Raw genomic sequence first — 20,439 nt, 5'->3', positions numbered from 1 at the left:
AGTAATACTTTCAAAACAACACTTGACAGTATTTTACAGTATTTTATGTTAAAACCAATTAAAAATTGTCATTGTATAGGTAATGAACAGTTACCTTTACCATAGCATTTTACAGTATGTTTTTCTGTAAACATTACAAACAATTGTACAGTGTGTAAATAGCTCAAATGCATGTCAAATATAGTATTATTTATATTATATATGTATTATATAAATATATATTTTCTTCTCTACTTATTCTTAATTTCAAACAAATACAGCACACACTTTCACATTATTGTTGTTCATGTAAACGTGTGTAAACAGTATACTGTACAGTATGTATGTGTGCAGACATGTCAGCATGTGCATGTCTAAGTGGACATACATTAATCATTATCAAAATCAAGCAGGAATGTTTTTATTTTTGCTGACAGAAATATATTAGATTACCCTAAATTGACTGATGGTGTTGGCAGGCATTTAATTTGAGCGCTTTGGAATCATTGCTACGATATGTCGAGATTACTTATCGCTTATGGTTTTACTTTATTAAAATGCAATGTGTGATGAATGAACAGATTTCATGAGGTTAAAACAGACATAATGAGATTCCATTTTGTAAGAGACATACTTCATTATTGCAGAGACAGAGATTAATTAGATTTTTTCGGAATGCTAAATTTATGTATGATGTGAAAACGTATATCTTCTTTTAAAATTTTCCATGAAACGTTATTCTAAACAGGTGACTGAGAATATTTGAGGTTCATATATCATCAGCTTTTACTCTTACTGCTCTGTTTTTATTATAATAATTTGTTCAATTCAGTTTCATCTGAAAGAAAGATTTTTTCTTTTTTTCTTCTTGAGACACTAATTTTTTTGCAATTGTTTAATAAGACATAAAAGTGTAAAACTTGTTAGAAGCATTGATGGTAATCAGAAGCAGTGAAATATGAGGGAGTTGAATGTCTTTGAACAAAATGAATAATTGCAGATGCTGGCTTGAACTGGAATTTCCCTTTTGTTTACTTGGTTTACAAGGGAGATTGACAGCTTAATTTCCATACAATGTTTTTCTTAATTTCTTCTATGGCTGGAAAACAAAATAACAAAATTTTAATCAAGCTTATTCTACAAAAAAACTCTTTGACCTTGTTCACACACAGAGAAACACACAGCATGTATGTATAATGAGCTGAGTCACTGTTGAAATGCTTGGACTCCATGGGTAAGTTTGCTCATTATCTCATGCACAAATGAACTATCAACCTTCAAAATCAGCCATCAAGGTTAAATCGCAATAACCATCATCGCAATACAACTCCTCTCCTTGGAAGACACGGCCAATGTATTATTAAGACTGTGTGATTCTTATGGGAAGGATGAAACAAGGTGACTGTGATGTTTAAATGAGATGATTTGAATGAGTATGTGCTCTGCCAGCTTGTTTATTATTGCAAAAGAGTGCAGTCTTTATGTGAGCTATAAAACACTCCTCCATCATGGCTCTGTTCCCTCTCTCGCTGAACGCCGCAGGTCAGACAACATCAAACTTACATGTATGAGGTGTAGACTGACACTCTGGAAATCAGTATCATCTCTCTAGCTTGAAATAATGGAATAAACAAATCTCAAATTGTCTGACTGCAAAATGTGGCTGTCAGCAACACGCTGTAATATCATAGTAGGATGCGTTTATTATCACAGCATAGAGTACTGCAGATATTTCATTGTTTATACTGGACTGTCAATGTCAACGTCAATGTTGTTCTCAAGCATGCAATGTCTGATAGACAGTGGGCAAATATAAACAGTGATGCAAGCTGACACAATGTAACCTGTGTTTTCAAACAATTTATTTATTTATTTATTTATTTGACAAGGGATTTATTTGTCTGTTTATTCAGGTGCAAAATAATACAGCTAACATCCTTTAAAAAGTAAAATGATGTAGAAAGAAAGTTGGTAGCTGTACGGGTTCATGAAGATGATCCTTTAATGGACTTCAGAATGTGCTGATACAGTACAAAGAACCACTTTTACCGCTGACGTACATTGATGTAGCACTTGTTGAAATAACTATCTGCTTTTATAAGACGAAGAAGACATCAAGAGCCATCGCACTTTGTTCCATTAAAGCAAGTTCATGCAGTTGAATAATGGATGTTATTTTATGTCACTTAGTTAATTCTGCTGTGGGGAAAAAAAATGACAAAACAGGCTTAGAAGGTCATGTAATGCTACGTATTCAGAGGCTTCAATGGCTGCTGCTGTGGATTGCCCATCTGTAGCTGGCCAAAGGGACATGATGTGCAGTGTGCATTGATTTGGAGAAGTGGCACTCAGTTTTCACAAATATATCACAAAATAGAAGCAATTCCCAGGTGGATGGAAATATGTGGCCCCTTTTTCATTAAATATTTAATTGCTTTGCGCTTTGTGACAAAAAGCACTGTCAATTTGGATGCCTGTGCCATCAGGTTGCCTGCTCACGCACAAGGATGTGATGGCTTTATCTTACGGTTCCTGGTGCTCTTCAATCGAGGTGAAAGACAAAGTTTTCCAACTATAAAAACTCTTGTGCCCATAAAGTCATCTGTAATAGGAAAAGGAGGACACATGAATATTTTATTAGATGCAGAAAGTTGCCAATAAATTCATTGTGAAAACAAAGTGACTATGTAAACATTATCCATTATGTTCTGAGTAAGACGATATTTATCTCTTTGTCATCTTCAGCAGGAAACAAATCAGTTGCAATCTTTTCTTATTGCAATTGCTTTCTAAACTTCAGAAATTTGCTCTAAAGCTGATGTGGCAAAACCAAAAATAACTTATTTATTAGCCTGAAGTTGTGATTGGGTTAAAAAAAAAATCTGTTAAGAATAGGTATGCACAGCTATTAAAATTCTGGCCAATGCCAACGGCAAAACTCTTGCAATGTTAATTTAACACCGTTTTTTTTGCTGTTATGACCAATAACCAATAAATGGCCAATATTCAAATTCTATACTAATTTGTCTAAATAAATTGAATAAAAATAATTAAAAACAATCTACTTAAACAATCTAAAAAGCTACTTTACCTCATTACAGTACAGTATCATAATTTTGAGATTTAATGAATACATTTTGCAGTGTTTATATTAATAGTTTTAAATAAATAAATACAATTAAAATTATTAATTAAAAAAGAATTTTAATGATTAAACTCAAGTGACTATTTCGTGATGGCAAAGATAATGTAATAGTAAAAAATAGGGGAAATTGATGATGGATGGAAACTATCATGATGAAAGTGAACACCATCTCCCATGTTGTGAACAGACGTAAATAATACATAAGCTCCTCAAATGCTTGTTGTGCAGTTTTGCTTGTACTTGAAATGTATTTTGGGAATAAATAATTTACAAGCTGAGAACAACTAATTAATGTGCCATACATCTTCCAGTAGCCTCTCTCTGAGAGAGATGCTTATTTGGGATGACAAGGTAATGAGCGGAGAGGGCTCGAGTTTTATTTATTGGGCTCCACGCTGATTCTCCATGGCCCTCTCTGTCTCAGGAAGGGCTTTCTGACAATTTTCCACAGGAGCCTGGCAGCTCCATGCAATGATTGTGAGGTTTTTTCTGACAAAATAATTGGCTACTCTGGCATTTCAATTCATTCTCTTTAAATTGCCTTGTGCAAGGGCATTCTTTGACACTGTATCAGAGGCCAGTAAATAGCACATCTGATGGGTTGAACAATACATCTGTTTGAGAATTCAAACAGCTGTTCGAGAACAGCTACGGTGTTGGTAAAGGTATATCATAAACTTCATTTTTTCTTACATTTCTGTTGTATAAAAACATCCATACTGTTCTGCTGGCACAGAAACAAACTATTTAAGAACAAACCATCCTGCCGTTAGGTTACATTCCATTTAGTTGGCTGAAAGGGCAGTTATGAAAGTGCTGATTCAAGCTTCCATTAAAGCCGATCTCACGGCTGTTATCAGGTGGTCTGGATAAGGTTGAATCCCTTGGAAAGTGCTTGTCCATTCAAAGTTGATGAACCCCCACCGCTGGAGGATAAATGGTGCTTTTACAGAGGAGGAAGAGTCCCTGAGTGTAATGGTATGCTCTGGAAGGGTTCCAGCTGAACCCATGCACACCTTCCGCACACCTAAATCCAGATGCTTGTCTAACATGGGATTTGAGAAAACGATTAGAACCTGCTGCTTCAGGTGGGGAAGAAGATGACAATATTAATGTGCTATTAATGCCCTGCAAGCCCCTCTCAATGTCTCTTTCCATGTCTCATCTGCAGTGTTCCACAAGCACTACAATCTTGGCATCAAAACTAACCTCTGTCTTTCAGTCTGTCATTTATATATCAGTCGTTCCTCACACTCTGGTGTCTTTCTCTTAAAAGCCATGTTATCTCCAGAAATGCCTTCGTTCTTTTTGAAGTGGTTAAAGTATCCAGCCTGCCATTGCAGGCTGATACTATTTCGGTTTGTGAAGCAGTTAGTGACCTCTATCAGTGACTCACCTCTTCTTCAGTTATCAGCAGATTTCAGCCTGAGATGAAGAATCATGCTAGTGTGAATCACACTGGAGCTCTGCTTCAAAACAGACATGTTATGGAGGCTAATAATCTAGCTCGAAAAAAATCAATACATGAATACACATTAGAGGGACATTTCATCACCTGATGAAAAATCTCACTTTCTCATAACTTTTGTCTGTCTTGTAAAACAACAGAAAACCGTAGTTGCTTTTTATGAGGTTACAATGAATGGGGGCTTAAGCATTCAAGGTTTAAAACAGAAAGAAAACAGATCAAGCACCACAAACGTATCAGAATAGTGGTATTATGACTTGTGAGTTGCAAGCCTTTTGAAGTCACACAATAGCTTTGGTAGATGAACATCCCACAATTTTATGTTAAACGCTACAAATGAATCGAGTCAGCAGGCTTCCAAGGACCAAATCATTCTGAATCACAGAACATTCACAAAACATCACAGATATCATTACTTCTCTAAGGCCCGGGATAACCCAGTCGACATCAAAGAAGTAGTGGGGACGAATGTTGACTGTTGTTGCCTCTCAACGGCTGCGCCTCGGCAAAAAAGCTGCACTTGAACACAGCAAAAGGACTTAAGGTGACTGTCAACTAGCTGTGCATTCTGTGCCTGCGTGCAAGTAAATATCTGTCTAGATCAGCAGGTATCAATAGTCTATTTTCGTCATTCAAAAAGGTAAACCGAAACTAGGACTAAAGATATTTGAAGAGTATACAAAGCAGCAGTTGCTTACCATTTTGAATATCAATAATCAATAATCAAATTGTTCATTTCAGTCGGCTCATGTTATTATGAAAATATATGTGCATTTAAATGTTCAGGTAAGATGACGTAAAATTACATCAGCCTTCTGTCTGTACCATAACTTTGTTGCTCACTTTCATTACTTTATTACGCTAAGATGAACTGCCGATTCAGCATGTTGACGAAAAAACCTCAACGGTGTCCAACTAGAGCCAACAGTGCAGAACACATTGAAAAAACTAAGCCGACCGATGCTAAAAAGCCACTTTTGAGCCAGAAACAGCGGCAGAAGCGCCTGACCTGGGCTACAGAGAAGCAACACTGGACTTCAGGCATTTTGGCATTTCCTTCTCCCCAGTCTTCCTCCAGACTCTGGCACCTTGATTTCCAAATGACATGCAAAATTTGCTTTCTGAAAATAGTACTTTGGACCACTGAGCAACAGTCCAGTGCTGCTTCTATGTAGCTCAGCTCAGGCGCTTCTGCCGCTGTTTCTGGTTCAAAAGTGGCTTGACCTGGGGAATGCGGCACCTGTAGCCCATTTCCTGCACACGCCTGTGCACGGTGGCTCTGGATGTTTCTACTCCAGACTCAGTCCACTGCTTCCGCAGGTCCCCCAAGGTCTGGAATCGGTCCTTCTCCACAATCTTCCTCAGGGTCCGGTCACCTCTTCTCGTTGTGCAGCGTTTTTTGCCACACTTTTTCCTTCCCACAGACTTCCCACTGAGGTGCCTTGATACAGCACTCTGAGAACAGCCTATTTGTTCAGAAATGTCTTTCTGTGTCTTACCCTCTTGTTTGAGGGTGTCAATGATGGCCTTCTGGACAGCAGTCAGGTCGGCAGTCTTACCCATGATTGCGGTTTTGATTAATGAAACAGGCTGGGAGTTTTTAAAAGCCTCAGGCATCTTTTGCAGGTGTTTAGAGTTAATTAGTTGGTTCAGATGATTAGGTTAATAGCTCGTTTAGAGACCCTTTTCATGATATGCTAATTTTTTGAGATAGGAATTTTGGGTTTTCATGAGCTGTATGCCAAAATCATCAGTATTAAAACAATAAAAGACCTGAAATATTTCAGTTGGTGTGCAATGAATCTAAAATATATGAAAGTTTAATTTTTATCATTACATTATGGAAAATGATGAACTTTATCACGATATGCTAATTTTTTGAGAAGGACCTGTATATATATATTCTTGATTGATCTTAAATTATATCAAATAGACCTGTTTCTTTTAGGCTTTATGTTATTTCCTGTTCTGTGTGATGTTTTGTAGTCTTTTGTAGTTTTTCCTGTTGATTAGTTCCAGATTGTTCCCAGGTGTGTCTTATTTGCCAATCTCCTCTTGTGTGTAGCCTATAACACAGTGCCCCAGTGTTTCTCATGTTCTTGGTCTGGTGTTGTCCTTATTGGATGTATTGTGTGAGTTGTTTTTAGTTCTGTTTAACCCCTTGTTTGGATTTACTCTGGCTTTTGCCTGTCCCCTGTTGCTTGGATGTTTTTGTGTTATTTTGTTAATAAGCTGCTATACTGCACTTTGATCCTCCTTTTCCTTGTTTCTGAAACACTCCATGTTACAATTGACTTGGTGTATACTGGGCTTAATGAACTTTCCAGATATCAGATTTTTCAGATATCAGAACCTAGATTCAGTCTGTTTTTTTTTTTGCCACAAAGTTATTGTGTCATATGGAGCATGTACTGTATTATAACTTGCATTTTTGCTTCCTTGTTATTGCATGGAAAAGAGAACTGAAAACAACATGAGGGTGACTAAATGATGACAGAATCTTTCTTTCCTTTTAAATGAACAAACATGCACATTTAGATAAATAAATGAGAGGTGTAAATGACAACATGCTCTTAACACCAAAGTGAAAATTATACAAAATCATGTTTACCTTCGGTTTAATGAACAATTTAAAATACATGCAAATAGTCATCTGTTGATATTTTCCACCAAATGAAAATAGAAGCAACCTGCTATTTACACAAAGTGTGGGCTGTGTATAGTGACATGAGATGACTATTACTCAGAATGGTACATACGGGGCTTTTTAAACTCCATCTATGTAAACAAATCCTGAATATAAAACCATGATTGGAACCACATTACTTTACTAAATGACTAAATGAACATTTAGACTAACCAGTTGGCCAGCACAGCAGTCACGTTAAGTTCTTTCCTCCAATAACAGTGCCAGGCAAAAAAAGCATAAAGTGGGACAGGGTCCCACAGTACACAGTCCGTGTTTATTGAGCTGGAACCTCTGTGTGCACCAAAAGTCTTGTACTAATCATGCATTTGTTTTTTTTGCATACACTATCGTGCCGAGTTGCATGCTGGCTCCTGAATTATGTACATCCCAAACTGATGATGATTATAAAAGCCCCATCAAGGCCAGCTATACAAAAAGTCTTATTTTAAAATACTGTCGTATGTGCTGGTGTCTACAGAAAGAGAGATTGAACTTCTTGATGGAGATTTTGAAATTACTCCTTATCAAAAACAGCTTTAACATGATTGACCACTAAACAATTAAAACATTTTGCTCTGTAAGCAATTTATATGATATATTTTACTGTTACCTTTCTTAAAAATATGGATTAAGGTAACTTCTTAAAATACATAACCTCCATTCGAGGGGTCAGTAAGATATTTTAAATGTTTTTGAATTAAGTCTCTTATTCTCACCAAGGCTGCATTTATTTGATTAATACAGTAAAAACAATCACATTGTAAAATATAATAATTTAATTTTTTTATCATTTATTCCGTTATTTTAATGATTCTTTGAATAGAAAGCTGACAAGGAAAGCATTTATTTGAAATAAAAAGGAATGTTTAGTGTCAAAATTTGATCATTGTGTCCTTGCGGATTAAGTATTAATTTCTTTAAAAACAAAAAAAAAAACTTAAAGACCTTGAGTTTGATTATTTTGTCAATCATCCAATCCTTAATTCTAATAGAATCTACTGATGTACTGTCTTACATTTTTCCCCTCAAGGACTTATTGACCCTGTTGTCAATAATTTTATCCCAGAGTTCAATCAGGTTAAAACGTATGCATCTTTGATCACCAAAATTATATATTTAAACGTTATCATGCCTTAAAATAGCTTGAATGTAATTACAACCTTGCTTCATTTAGTATACGCGGTCCGCGGACCCATTAATATGCTAATTAGCCCCGTCTCCACTGTCATGCAACCTCAGAGATTCACTAGGCCAACTTATGTAAATGATGCACAATGATGTTGCTCTTTACAACGACGGACACATAACAGAAATTAATATGATTACCTTTTTGCTTGACTATGTTATCAAACAGCTAATAATGAGTTGCTAATACACAAACTATGTTCCCGTTCGCCATTTCAGAGTCAGGCAGCTGCCTTCTAACAATCATCAGAAACACTTTGAACAACTCAGAACGTCAGTGGTGAAAGGCATATAGTTCATCATAACATTATAAAATCATAAACCAGCTATATTGCTAAATCTACCTGATTTTTTTATATCATAACAGAAAAATATACCGGGATAACCTTGCTTCTCTCCAGACTCCCCTGATAGTTCGCTGTTAATAGGGGCTTTCACACCGGATAGTTCTAGGAACTTAGTTCTCGGAACTAGCCACCAGGGTGGTTCCCCGAGAACTAATGGTTCCCCTAGGAACGTTTTCTGGTTGCATTTGCACCGCCAGTAGGAACTCTGAAGTGACGTAAGCCACGCTTATTGTTTCGACTTTTATTTTGATGGCGCAGAGAACGCCAACCAGAGCCTGAGCAAACAAACAGTGCTTGCATTCTCTGTGTTCATTGGTTAACAATCTGTCTAACAGTCCTGTCTAATATGTTATTCAATAGAACATAGAATGTAGACAGTAATGAAAAGTTAGTAGCATATTCCGTGTGGTTGATGTCCAGTGTTGCTAGTTGAGCAGAAATACTTTTTTACTTTTTTTTTCAGATGCTTTTATCCAAAGCGACTTACAAATGAGAACCACTAACAATAGGACAACAATATGCAAGTTCTATGACCCTTCCCAGTTTAAAGGATTCCTCAGCGTAAAGGTTTAGAGGCCCATCTATCACTGTTTTCCAAGTTCGTAGAGTTAGTTTCTGGAGTAAATATATACGCTATAATCTGTGTTTACAGCTTTTTTTTTAAATAGCAGGTGCTGGTTTTGCGTGCGCTCGGTAAATCAGCGTACACTTATGTCACGGATAGTTCCTATAGTGCTGATTTATATCCTACTCTGAAGTAGGAGCTAAGTTCCTCCAAAAGAGTTCCTAGAACTAAAATAATCCTTCCTGCAGTGCGAACGCACCAAAATACGGGTACTTTCGCCAATAGTTCTAGGGATTATGAAAAGCTTTTTCCGGTGCGTAAGCCCCTATTAATATGCTAAAGTCTGCCGGCACATTGACGTGATTGGTTACAAGGTAGTTTGCATTGTCAGGAACAGCAGCAATTTCAGTCGAATATGAATATATCACAGAAGTCTTAATTGTATAGCCTTTGGGGTTTGTTTTACACAAACTAATCAATAATAAACTAAAATTAACTGGTAAGTCAAAAAAGTCCTGCAAAATTTTACATCAAGTTTTGTCTTGCTCAAAACCATGTTTTATCATGAATGACACTGTTTCTAAGCAATATTTAGTGTAGGTTGGGAAGCTGTGATGCCAGGGGCGCATCATAAATAGAAAAATAAAATCAATTTTTTAGAATAAATTTTTTGTTCTACCTCAGGCAAGGTTAAACTCATCCTTCGCACATTTGGAGAGACTGTATGGCAGGATGCTAATCACATAGAAACACACTGTTTATGTCAGACTGTCTTTCAGTACTCAGTAGGTAGTCTGTTGTCATATTTTATATATTTATTTTAATTATTTAATTATACTTGAATGGATATTTATTAACACTTACCTCATCAATTTCAAATGGCATGCATTAGGTGCAAGAATTTGTAGTCTAGTAGAACATACACAAACCATAGCCTATATGTCTCATACCAAAAGGAAAAGGATTATTGCATTTAAGTGCTAAGCTTTTATAGTTCATTAGTCATTTTAGAAGAAGCTGTTTATAACACTCAGTTGGGTATAGTGTGGAGCAGTAACGACTGAACATGGCCTGTCCTTGTGGAATAAAAGATGGCTTCTGTCATCCACGGCTGATGTTGAGACCCAGAGAAGCCCTTATAGGCTCTGTTCTGACAGTGGTCTTTCTTTGGGCACTGAAGGCCCCGTGCGATGCCTGGAGCCCAACACATCAATAACACCATTGTCTCTTTTGTTCTGAAGCCCAGCGCTGAGAACACAGACCTGACATTGAGAGAGGGAAGATAAATAAACTAATAAGGGGGGTCGCTGATGTACTATCTGGCTGTGTGATATATTGGCAGAACATGACTCTGGAGGTATATTTACCAAAAGGGTGTGCAGCCAAGCAGAAAGGTGACAGCAAAGGCGGCAGGGGAAAGGGGTGGCCTGGGACCCATAGCTTTCTCTGTGGGAGTTGACCGCTGATGGACACAGATCCGACTCGAAAAACAAATACTACTGTGTAGTTCAGTCCATGGATGTGACCTCTATATCCTCTCCCCCACTGATATTATATACACTCTATCTAAAGGTAGCGCTAGGTGAGGACAGACAAAAACAAACTCCAGTCAGTGGTATGGTCAAACAATCTTTCTGTGTATTTTCAAAGTTTGCCTGAATGAGTGTGCCCGGAGATGGTCCTCTGGGGTCTTTCTCCGAACATGTGGAGTGGGTGCTGGAACAATGTAGTTCCCCACTCACTGTTTACATCATGAAAGAAGACAACGCCAGGTCCACTCCTGACCCAGAGCCCAGCCCACTTTCAGCCATGTCCACCACGGAAGACAAGTCAGAGCTCACCGCTGACTCAGAGCCCGAGCCCACTATGAAAAAAGAGCCAGAGCGATTGCCAAAGGCCACGTTTGTCCAGGAGCACAATCCCATCACTGAGTCTGTTCAGGTGTGTGAGCCGGCATCAGTGTCCATCACTGAGGGCAGAATAGTTTGTCGGCATGGATTGGAGCCCCGCCCACACTCCTGTCGCTAAGGTGCATAAACAAAGCTGGATCTCAATGGAATTAATATTGGATGAGCAGGAAGAGGAAATGTTTTCTGGTCTAACTTCTCCGCTGGAACATCTTCAGTCCAGTTCCAAGTCATCTTTGTCACTGCTGGTTAAGCCCAGTTCCAATACATCTCAGTCTCTGCTGGTTAGGCCCAGCATAAAATCTTCATCATCATCGCTGGTTTCATCCAGCTCCATGTCTCATTTATCGCCATTGGCTCTTCCTAGCTCCAAGTCTCCTTTATCGCAGATGGTCCCGCCCAGCATCCCCCTCCCTCCTCCTTTGCCAAAGCCATCCTGTGCCTCTGCCTCGTCTAAGCTGTCTCCCTTCAGCCCCTTAGGCTCTTCCAGTGGTTCCGCCCAGCTTCACGGATCCACCTGGGGGTTCCCAGTCATCAGATCCCTCAGCTCCACCCCAAGCCTCCGACCCATCAGCTCCACCCTGGCTCAACGCTTCCTCGGCTCCACTATTGTCTGTCATCCCTCAGGTTCAGCTTGCCTCCCTCGTCCACCTTGGCCAGTCGTTGCTCTGGCCCGAGTCTTCAGCTGTGATTCGAAACTCCACTTCTCTGGATCTGTCAAGCTCCACCTTCCCTCCGGTTCCACCATTGTCCTTAACCATAAAAAATTTAAAAGAAGAGGCTCTCAAAGGAAAAATGTGATATTCTCACGTATTCTAAGCACCATGCCAGAGCTATAAATAGCTTTACCTTTCCATTGATGGGTAAATGCCCACTTGACAATTTAGGCTATCAGAATCAGTTTCTCCTGCTCAAAACTCACTTCTGTGCTTATACTCCACATGCTTATATTTCACATAAGAGAATAAGCTCAAAACTCACTTATACACTTATGTGAACTCTGATCATAGAATGAAGCAGAAATAAATGTAGCTTTCTTAAGAACTTGCTATAACATTTATTTATAAATATGCTTATTCCTATAAAAATACTTATTGAAAAACATAGACAACCACATATTTTCATAATCAAGTATTTATTATTAGTAGGATAAAAATTATTATTTGTGTTGTCTATTTCTGGCTGTTCTCTATATATCTATAAATTGATACATCCAGTTCTGGCAGGATGTTTGCAGCTGGCTAAACATCATTACAGGTATTTCTTCATCTAATTCAGGTTTTGGTTCACGTGGATGGTCTCTCAAAAAAAAAAAAAAGTCACAAACATTAGTAATTGTTGTATAGCTACATAAAAGCAAGTGAAATAACAGTAACCCCTAATTGACTTGTTATAAAAATGAATGTGAACATATTTATCATCCATAAAATATTTATCCAAAGATAAATCAATCCGTCAAAAAATGAAATCATATTAACCCTTTAGGCGCCAGAGGTTTTTTCCTAAAACGTTCGATTTTGACATCTTAATTTCAAAAGGCTATATCTTAAAAGTGATAAAAGATAGAGACTTTCTGTAAATTAGAGAAATATTAACGATGACCCAAATTTTATGTAGGGATTACATTTTCCCATCTAATTTGCATATTATGACGTCATATGGTGGTGGCAATCTTGGATTATAGAATTTTCATGAAAAGTCACATGTTTAAATGATAAAATGCAGCACTTCTTTCCCCCAAAAATGTCCATCACCTTCTGTATGCTATATTGCACAATACTGAATGCTCAGGTATATAGTAAGTAGTAAACAAACTGTGTAAATCATTACTAATAAATGGTAGAAACAAACCGAATGCATGTAGTGGTTGGCCTTTTGCTTTAGAGATTTTCCATTTACTAAATACAGTAGGCACTCTGATTCCATGTATGGGGCACATATATATTATTCATATGACATACCAACACAAGTAGACAAGATCTGTTTAGTTCAAACGCTCACTCGCCACAGATCATGAGTGAGATGATACGAGCAGCGCGGTCAGGTCTGCCTCGCGCGCGCGCTCCGAGTCTGCACAGCTCGGACTACTGTCATTGTCATTGCGACTCCTCACCCTGCCTCCACGTTGTCTCCTAACTGTCCTATGAATACTTCGACCTTGTCTAACATACCCAGTGGTATTAGACTAAGTCTCCACCACAATACTGTCGCCGCGATTGCGGAGAGGATCTGATAAAATGGCTCACTCGCACACTAGCTCCGCTTTTGATCGCACTGATTCAATGCGCTCTAACTCGAACATTTTGTATAGAAACATGACGTTTTTTTTGATTCGGGGATGAAGTATGACATGTCTGCCATCCAGTGGAGGGGAGGTCGAATGAAATTTGATACCCAATTTGACAAAATCGGCCGTTTTATTCAGTGCCGCATCTTGTCGAGTAAACTCGACCGTGGCGCCTAGAGGGTTAAAGCATATGTATGCACACAAATGCTATACTATTAGAGATTTAATATACTATTGGATATTTAATTATATGTATAATTGTAAATCTGTTTTGTTTTCATATGGGTTGCCAACTCTCACGCTTTTGGCATGAGACACGCGCTTTCAGGCTCTGTCTCACGCTCTCACTCTGCCCAAGTAAACATCACGCAAAATTGGAAACCCTGCTTTTGATATTAAGTCTCAGCATTCAAATTGTGTAAGTTTTAATACAAAATTCAAACAATTAATACAGTTTTGGTGCACTTAATTTGGCATAACATATCGCTGTAGCGCCTCAGTTAAAGCCAGCCGTTGAAAAACAGACATGCTCACGCCGAGGTCGCCGCGACACGGTCACGTGGTTCATGGAGCTCTCAATAGTTCCAAACAAACCAGTGCTGTCAATACATGTGACAACAGCTTCACTAATATACAGGTACTTGCAGCAATTTTTTGTAAATACTACAGCATAGTGTGCATTGATTATTGCGTCGACAACATTTACAGTATAATTTTATTCTGTAGAGTGATGGAGAGGCAATATTAGGCTAATGTTAACATTAATGTTAATGTTTTTCTTGTAACCCTCACGTACTCCTTGCTTATTGGTCACACTCATACTTGGTGGTCAAATGTGACCATACACCTTAACTATTTTTCAAATGAAATACATGTTCTATATTTTAGTTCAATAATATGTATTTAATATAATATTCTGAAGAGATCTTTTGGTAGCTACTAAATGTTATTTGTGCAATAATTATGGTCCATTAATGACCACTTAAAATAATATGTTTTTCTAATATTTTTTATTATTTATATTACAATTAGTGTAGTATTTAAGATTAAAATACAGAAAAGGGTTTTGAATTCCAGTGCAAAGAGGCAAGTTAGAGTCATTTTGTGGCTGGAAAAATAATATTTTTTAATTTGTAATGCCACTAGGTGCCTTTATGGCTTTTTAACATTTTCTAGTCTAGTTGCTAAAAAGAGTATTTCAGGTCATAACTGCTCACTTATTTTAGGTTCTGGATTTGAATAAATATTTAGACATGATCAAAGACTAGATTTTTTAAATGTGAAATTTATAAAATGAATAACTTGCATCCTAATATTTTAATGATACTTACATTTAATGATTAAAAAATATAATATTATAAAAATAATAAAAAATAATAATAATAATAAATCTCACTCCAACCTGAACTTTTGGCAAACCTGATATTGTTGCTTACTTGAGTTTGAATATAAATTAAAACGTTAAAATAGATACATCCTGTTATCCATGGCACTGAGGACGGATATGTCAACATGGCTCTCTTCTGAGCTCACAAGCGCTCCCTTGCTTTGCGGAACACACTCATTGTATCGGTATGATTTTATGGGATTTAAGTAAAATCGAAGTTATTTCTAAAAGATGTTATTCTTTCACACACATAAGCAAAATGTTTGAATAGTTAACATCTACATTTTGCATGGTAAATATTATATCCGTAAACAAAGATTTGCAAAATGCATATGTATACCCTCCACCCGAATCCTACTCGCCCCGCTCTGTGCGGGCCTCGAAACCCGGGTCTTCGGCGTGAGAGTCAGGCACTATAACAAGGAGGCTAAAGACTGACGCCTCTAGCATCAGTCGCTAAAGGGCCTATTGAGATCAGAGGAGTGAGGTTTACTCGCACAGCGACTAGGAGCTGGCCTCCGTTACACATACCTAAATGTATTTTATTCTTAATGGAGATTGAGTCATTAAAGAAGAACTTAAAGTTAATCTATAACAAAAAGAATGAAGCGTTTTGGAGATATAATGTAATGTCCCCACTGCTTCACCTAATTCTGTGAATCTTGAATATGTCCCTAGAAAAGAAGAAATATTTGCTTGAGAGAGAGAGTGTGTGAATTGCACGTCTCTCAACAGTGTTCAGCAGCGGCGTCTCTAATAGTGAAACTGTAAGTTTATCCGCTTCAAGAACAGAGCCGTTTTTACCCCTCTAGAGAGAAATGTCACATAGCTTTTAGGCTGCTAACCTATTTTACTGATAAAATCGTCAGAGCAGCCAACAGGTCTCTGTGCGAGTGTGTGTCCGTACTGTATGTGTCTGTTTGAGTTTGAGTGTGTTTGATGTGTGTATTTATTTGCTTGGTCAATGCCATTGTTCTTATGCTGTTGTAGGTTGTAGGCTGTAAAGACCTTTGAAATAACTTAAATCGTTTGGCGTATAGTAATGCGGTCAAGACCTGCCTGGAACTACTTTAGCAGTGCGTTTCCATGAAAATAATTACACACTTTAGAACTTTTGTCAACCAGATTCAAGCATTCAATGGCCCCTTAATATAAAGTTCTATATAAAAGTACTGTTGACTGATAGTGCCATGGTGACATTTGTGCTATTGTTTGGTTATGGTTACTTCTTTTTACTTTTCTGTCTGATCATATATTACATACAAATGTGCTGCTGCTGAGGTTTGAACAATTTGATTCACATTTTAGTTTATATTTGATCCATCTTGTGTCAGCTTGTGTCATGTTGTGGTAAGAATTTCAAATGATCGGTTTGAGAGGTCCCATAAAGAGACTGATTATTATGGAATGATATTCCGGACATTATTCAAAAGGAATTGCAAATTGTATTTGCAATTGCGTTTTCAATTTGTGGACGCATAAAATGTGACATAATCCAAACGCAATTGCAAATCGCGCATTACCGTTTGCATTTTCGTTTAAGCGAACGCACACTGACTGCCAAATTTCAAATGAAAATGCAAAGTCCGTTTGCAACTGTGTTTCCCATGTCTTACGAGGTTTGTCTCCATTCCTATTTAAATAGTAATTTCAATTACCACGTCTGCTTTTTCACTTTCTCAGTGTCGCGAGTGTAACCAGCCAAAACTCAAATGGAATCGCAATTCCCTTAGCGTTTGCATTTCCGATGCCTACACTGAAACCTGTCAATCAGTGTCGAGGGTGGGGTTATATGCTATGGGGCGTGTTTGTGTTGGGAAGTGACGTCACTCACAGTCGACGGTCAAGAGGTGATGCGCTGAACGGACTCCGATTTATTTATTTATTTATTTATTTAATGGAGGTAGTTGGTGAAATTGTGGAGGACCTTATGATGCTCGCGCAGCAAGTTGAAGATAGTACATCCTCTACTGATTTCCTCTTACTCAGAAGCCATTTAGTTTTGGATAAATTAAATGAGTTTGTGGCCTTGACCAACAGCAACATCAGTAATGTTGTCTTCGCCAACCTCAATGAAGTAGCTTACAGGCTTTTTGTGAAGGACAGGACAACTAAAGGACCAGGACGCCCTTTACTGGACATACCACAAGAGATGATCGAGTACTACGTGATATGTGGTTACTCATGTGTCCAGCTTGCGCGCCTGCTTGGAGTATCTGAGCGAACTATACGTAGAAGACTAGAACAGCATGGATTAAGGTACTTAATTTTAATACATTTGTATTAGTGAGAGAGGAAAAAGTGGAATGTACAAATAAATAACGAATATAAATATATTTATATTCCCCCCCATACCATAGGGCTAGAGATTTGTACTCTGATGTCACTGATGATGTATTAGACAACATTGTGGCAGAAATACAAAGACATTACCCAAACGCTGGGTACAGGATTATACATGGTCATCTTCGGGCCCAAGGTCTTCATATTCAGAGTAAGAACAATTTCATAATATTTTGAGTTTACACCTTTTGTCTTCAATACTTGTGTATACGAGCAAGAAGGTTGCTGGTCGCACACTGAATACAGTACAAATTGAAGTCTAGCAAAAAAAACAAAAAAATGTATTATAAGTTGCATCGTGCAAATTGCATGTGAATTAAAAAGCAAGCAAAAGTTTCAGCACACTGCTGTCTTCAGCATTGATTCAGTGTGCAGTCAGCAATTTGGCTGTTTTATATTAAAGGTTCGGGTTTTATCGGTTTAATGCTTAAATACCAGAATGTGGTGAATTTCTAGTAAATTACAGAATTAAAAAAAAAACATTTAATTAGGTTTTAATTGATGTATTGAAATATATTGTGCATTTCTTTTTTTACTTTTAAGCTTCAAGGGTGCGCGAGTCTGTGCGAAGAGTCGATCCACTGGGAACTCAGCTGAGAGCATTAGCAATATGCACACGTCATCGCCGTCAATACTCTGTCTCAGGACCAAATGCAATGTGGCATATAGACGGAAACCACAAGCTAATAAGGTATTGGGAGTCTAAACTTAGGCAAATATACTATCTGTGCAATTATGAAACATTGAACAGGGTTTTTCCTGGGTGACAAATGATTTTGGGTGGTCTTAATCTACCGTAATACAATTTGTGCTTACATCAAAAGCAAATTAAGTAGAACAAGAGGCTCAAAACCTGGATATCTATGATTTACAAACCTTTCAGTCTTCCTCTGTAAAATATTTTCTGTTTTCATCCTCTGGCTGTAGGAAAAATCACCTGGCCTTCTTTGCCTTAATATTTTCAATACAATCATTAAGTAAAACAAGTTGGCCCTCACTTACCCAAGGCAGAGGAAACACATATTTTTTATATAGTCCTAACTGGTACAGTCAAAATATTTTAATATAGTTCAGTTCAGTTTAATCATATTAGATATTCAGTGTTAAGTAAATCATAAATTACTTCCATAAAGGTTGCTTATGCTAAAAAAAAAATTGTTTTAATACTTTTGCTCTGTCATCCAGCAGATAGCACCAGTAAACAGATCCCCACCATGCTATCCAGTACAAACTTTTGTAATGTTTGGTTTTGTAAATGTAAAACATATAATAATACAAATATTGGAAGAAAAATAGCATGGAAGGGGATGTTTTAAAAATGGATGTCTGAATTTGCTCAAGTGATAAGAAATTTCATTTGGATAGCCACCTAATAATTTAAATGCAGGAAAAAACCCTGACATGGGAGGATAGAGGTGGTAAGAGAGGGGATCATAAAACGTAATGTTTCATTTTATGTATCTGATTTCTTATTTAGGTGGAGGTTCGTCATTCATGGAGGCATTGACGGCTTTAGCCGCTTAATCGTTTACCTAAGTGCTGCGACAAACAACCGGGCATCAACTGTTGTTGACAGTTTTATTGGAGCAGTTCAGAAGTTTGGACTCCCCTCTCGAGTGCGCTCAGACAAGGGCTTGGAGAACATTGAAGTGGCACACTTCATGGTGGCACATAGGGGAGAGAACCGCAACTCACACATAACTGGAAGAAGTGTCCACAATCAAAGGTGCTTGGTGTGGGTGGGAAAAAAAAGTTACATAATTTAATTTCAATAAAATTGTTGTACTGTTGTCTCTGTAGGATTGAAAGGTTATGGAGGGATGTCTATGAACAGGTCTTAGACCTGTTTTACTGCCTGTTCTATGGAATGGAGAGTGAGAGTTTGCTGGATCCAGATAATGAGGTGCACCTATATGCACTACACTGGATTTTCCTGCCTCAGTTGCAAAGGCATCTTAATCTGTTCCAGGAGGCTTGGAATAACCACAAATTAAGGACCACGGGTAGCCAATCCCCTCTACAGTTGTGGACAACATTTCAAACTACTGATGATCCAGACCAGGTATATGTAGATATGACAGTTTGGGATGTAATGTTTGTCATTTTTTAAAATGGAATTTTTGCTTTTTTTTGTTGCAAGGCGAGTGATGACTTCGGAATAGACTGGGAGGGACCATGCAGTAATGAAATGGAGGGAGTTGCAGTCCCACAAGCACTACTGCAGAGAGAGTTGACTGTTGCAGAGGTGGATACCTTACCCAGTCCTAATGTTCTTCTTACAGAAGCAGTGGATGCTTACTGTGAAACGGTGCTACAGCTAACTCGTTTATTTGGATAGATCAACTACTCACCCAAATATGCTTGCACAATGTCTTCATTCACAGAAGTGTGTGTCGGTGCTAGGTTTCACCCCTTCATATGAGTGTTCTGAATTTGCGAAATTCAATAAAAATGCTGTCTGTTGCAGTTAAACCTGTGGATGTGTGTGCGGGCAACATGACATCATGACTTTGCGTAAACATACACGCCACTTTCAATTCAAGTGGCGTGTTATCTATACGCATTTTGTGCTATCCGCGTGTATGTCCACGCCGAAATCTTTTGCGTGTATGTCTACGCCATTAAATGTCCGAGTGATTCCGCGTGTATGTGTACGCCGTTAAATGTCCGAGCGAAACGAAGCAAAATCTATATCTACATCTGTGGAGCGATATTTCTTTTCCTAGGATGGTAGGAGAAGACTCATAAAATGGTATTAACCCCAGTGACGGGTAGGTTTAGGGACGGGGTTGGGGTAGGTCATATATTTATATATACATAATACAGTAATATAACGTTAAGTCAAAGGCGTTGATAAACACGCTGAAAAGCGATTATGCGTGTTGATAGCACGCCAAAAATGGAAATACGAATTGGCGTGTCATACATACGCCATTTCATGAGATCAGTCTGGTGCGGGAATGTTTGTTCCACTTTACATTTGTGGTGTAGTCCCAGGCTTTCATTTGTCAATTTGTTTAGATTGATGTGGGATTTATTAATTTTTCAATAAAATGAATAAACCCCACATCAAACAACAGTGGAATAAAAAAATAAAAATGTATACATACAGAACTAAATCAAACCCAGGTTTTTTT

The 20,439-nt window shown here is 37.9% G+C and overlaps 1 protein-coding gene across 1 annotated transcript; it reads left to right on the top strand.

Moving 5' to 3' along the window:
- The first annotated feature begins 16,771 nt into the window (after positions 1–16,771).
- LOC143737598 (uncharacterized) lies at positions 16,772–19,774 on the top strand. Its single transcript, XM_077229286.1, has 6 exons — positions 16,772–17,218; positions 17,320–17,453; positions 17,846–17,993; positions 18,780–19,028; positions 19,103–19,364; positions 19,443–19,774. The coding sequence occupies exons 1-6, from the start codon at positions 16,857–16,859 to the stop codon at positions 19,638–19,640; spliced, it is 1,353 nt and encodes a 450-aa protein (XP_077085401.1). The 5' UTR covers positions 16,772–16,856; the 3' UTR covers positions 19,641–19,774.
- The last annotated feature ends 665 nt before the right edge of the window (positions 19,775–20,439 follow it).

This window comes from Siphateles boraxobius, unplaced genomic scaffold (genome assembly GCF_051911475.1).
Source record: "Siphateles boraxobius isolate OS27281-9 unplaced genomic scaffold, OSU_SipBor_1 130, whole genome shotgun sequence".
NCBI classification, from domain to species: domain Eukaryota; kingdom Metazoa; phylum Chordata; class Actinopteri; order Cypriniformes; family Leuciscidae; genus Siphateles; species Siphateles boraxobius.
This window is presented reverse-complemented; position numbering and strand designations above follow the sequence as displayed.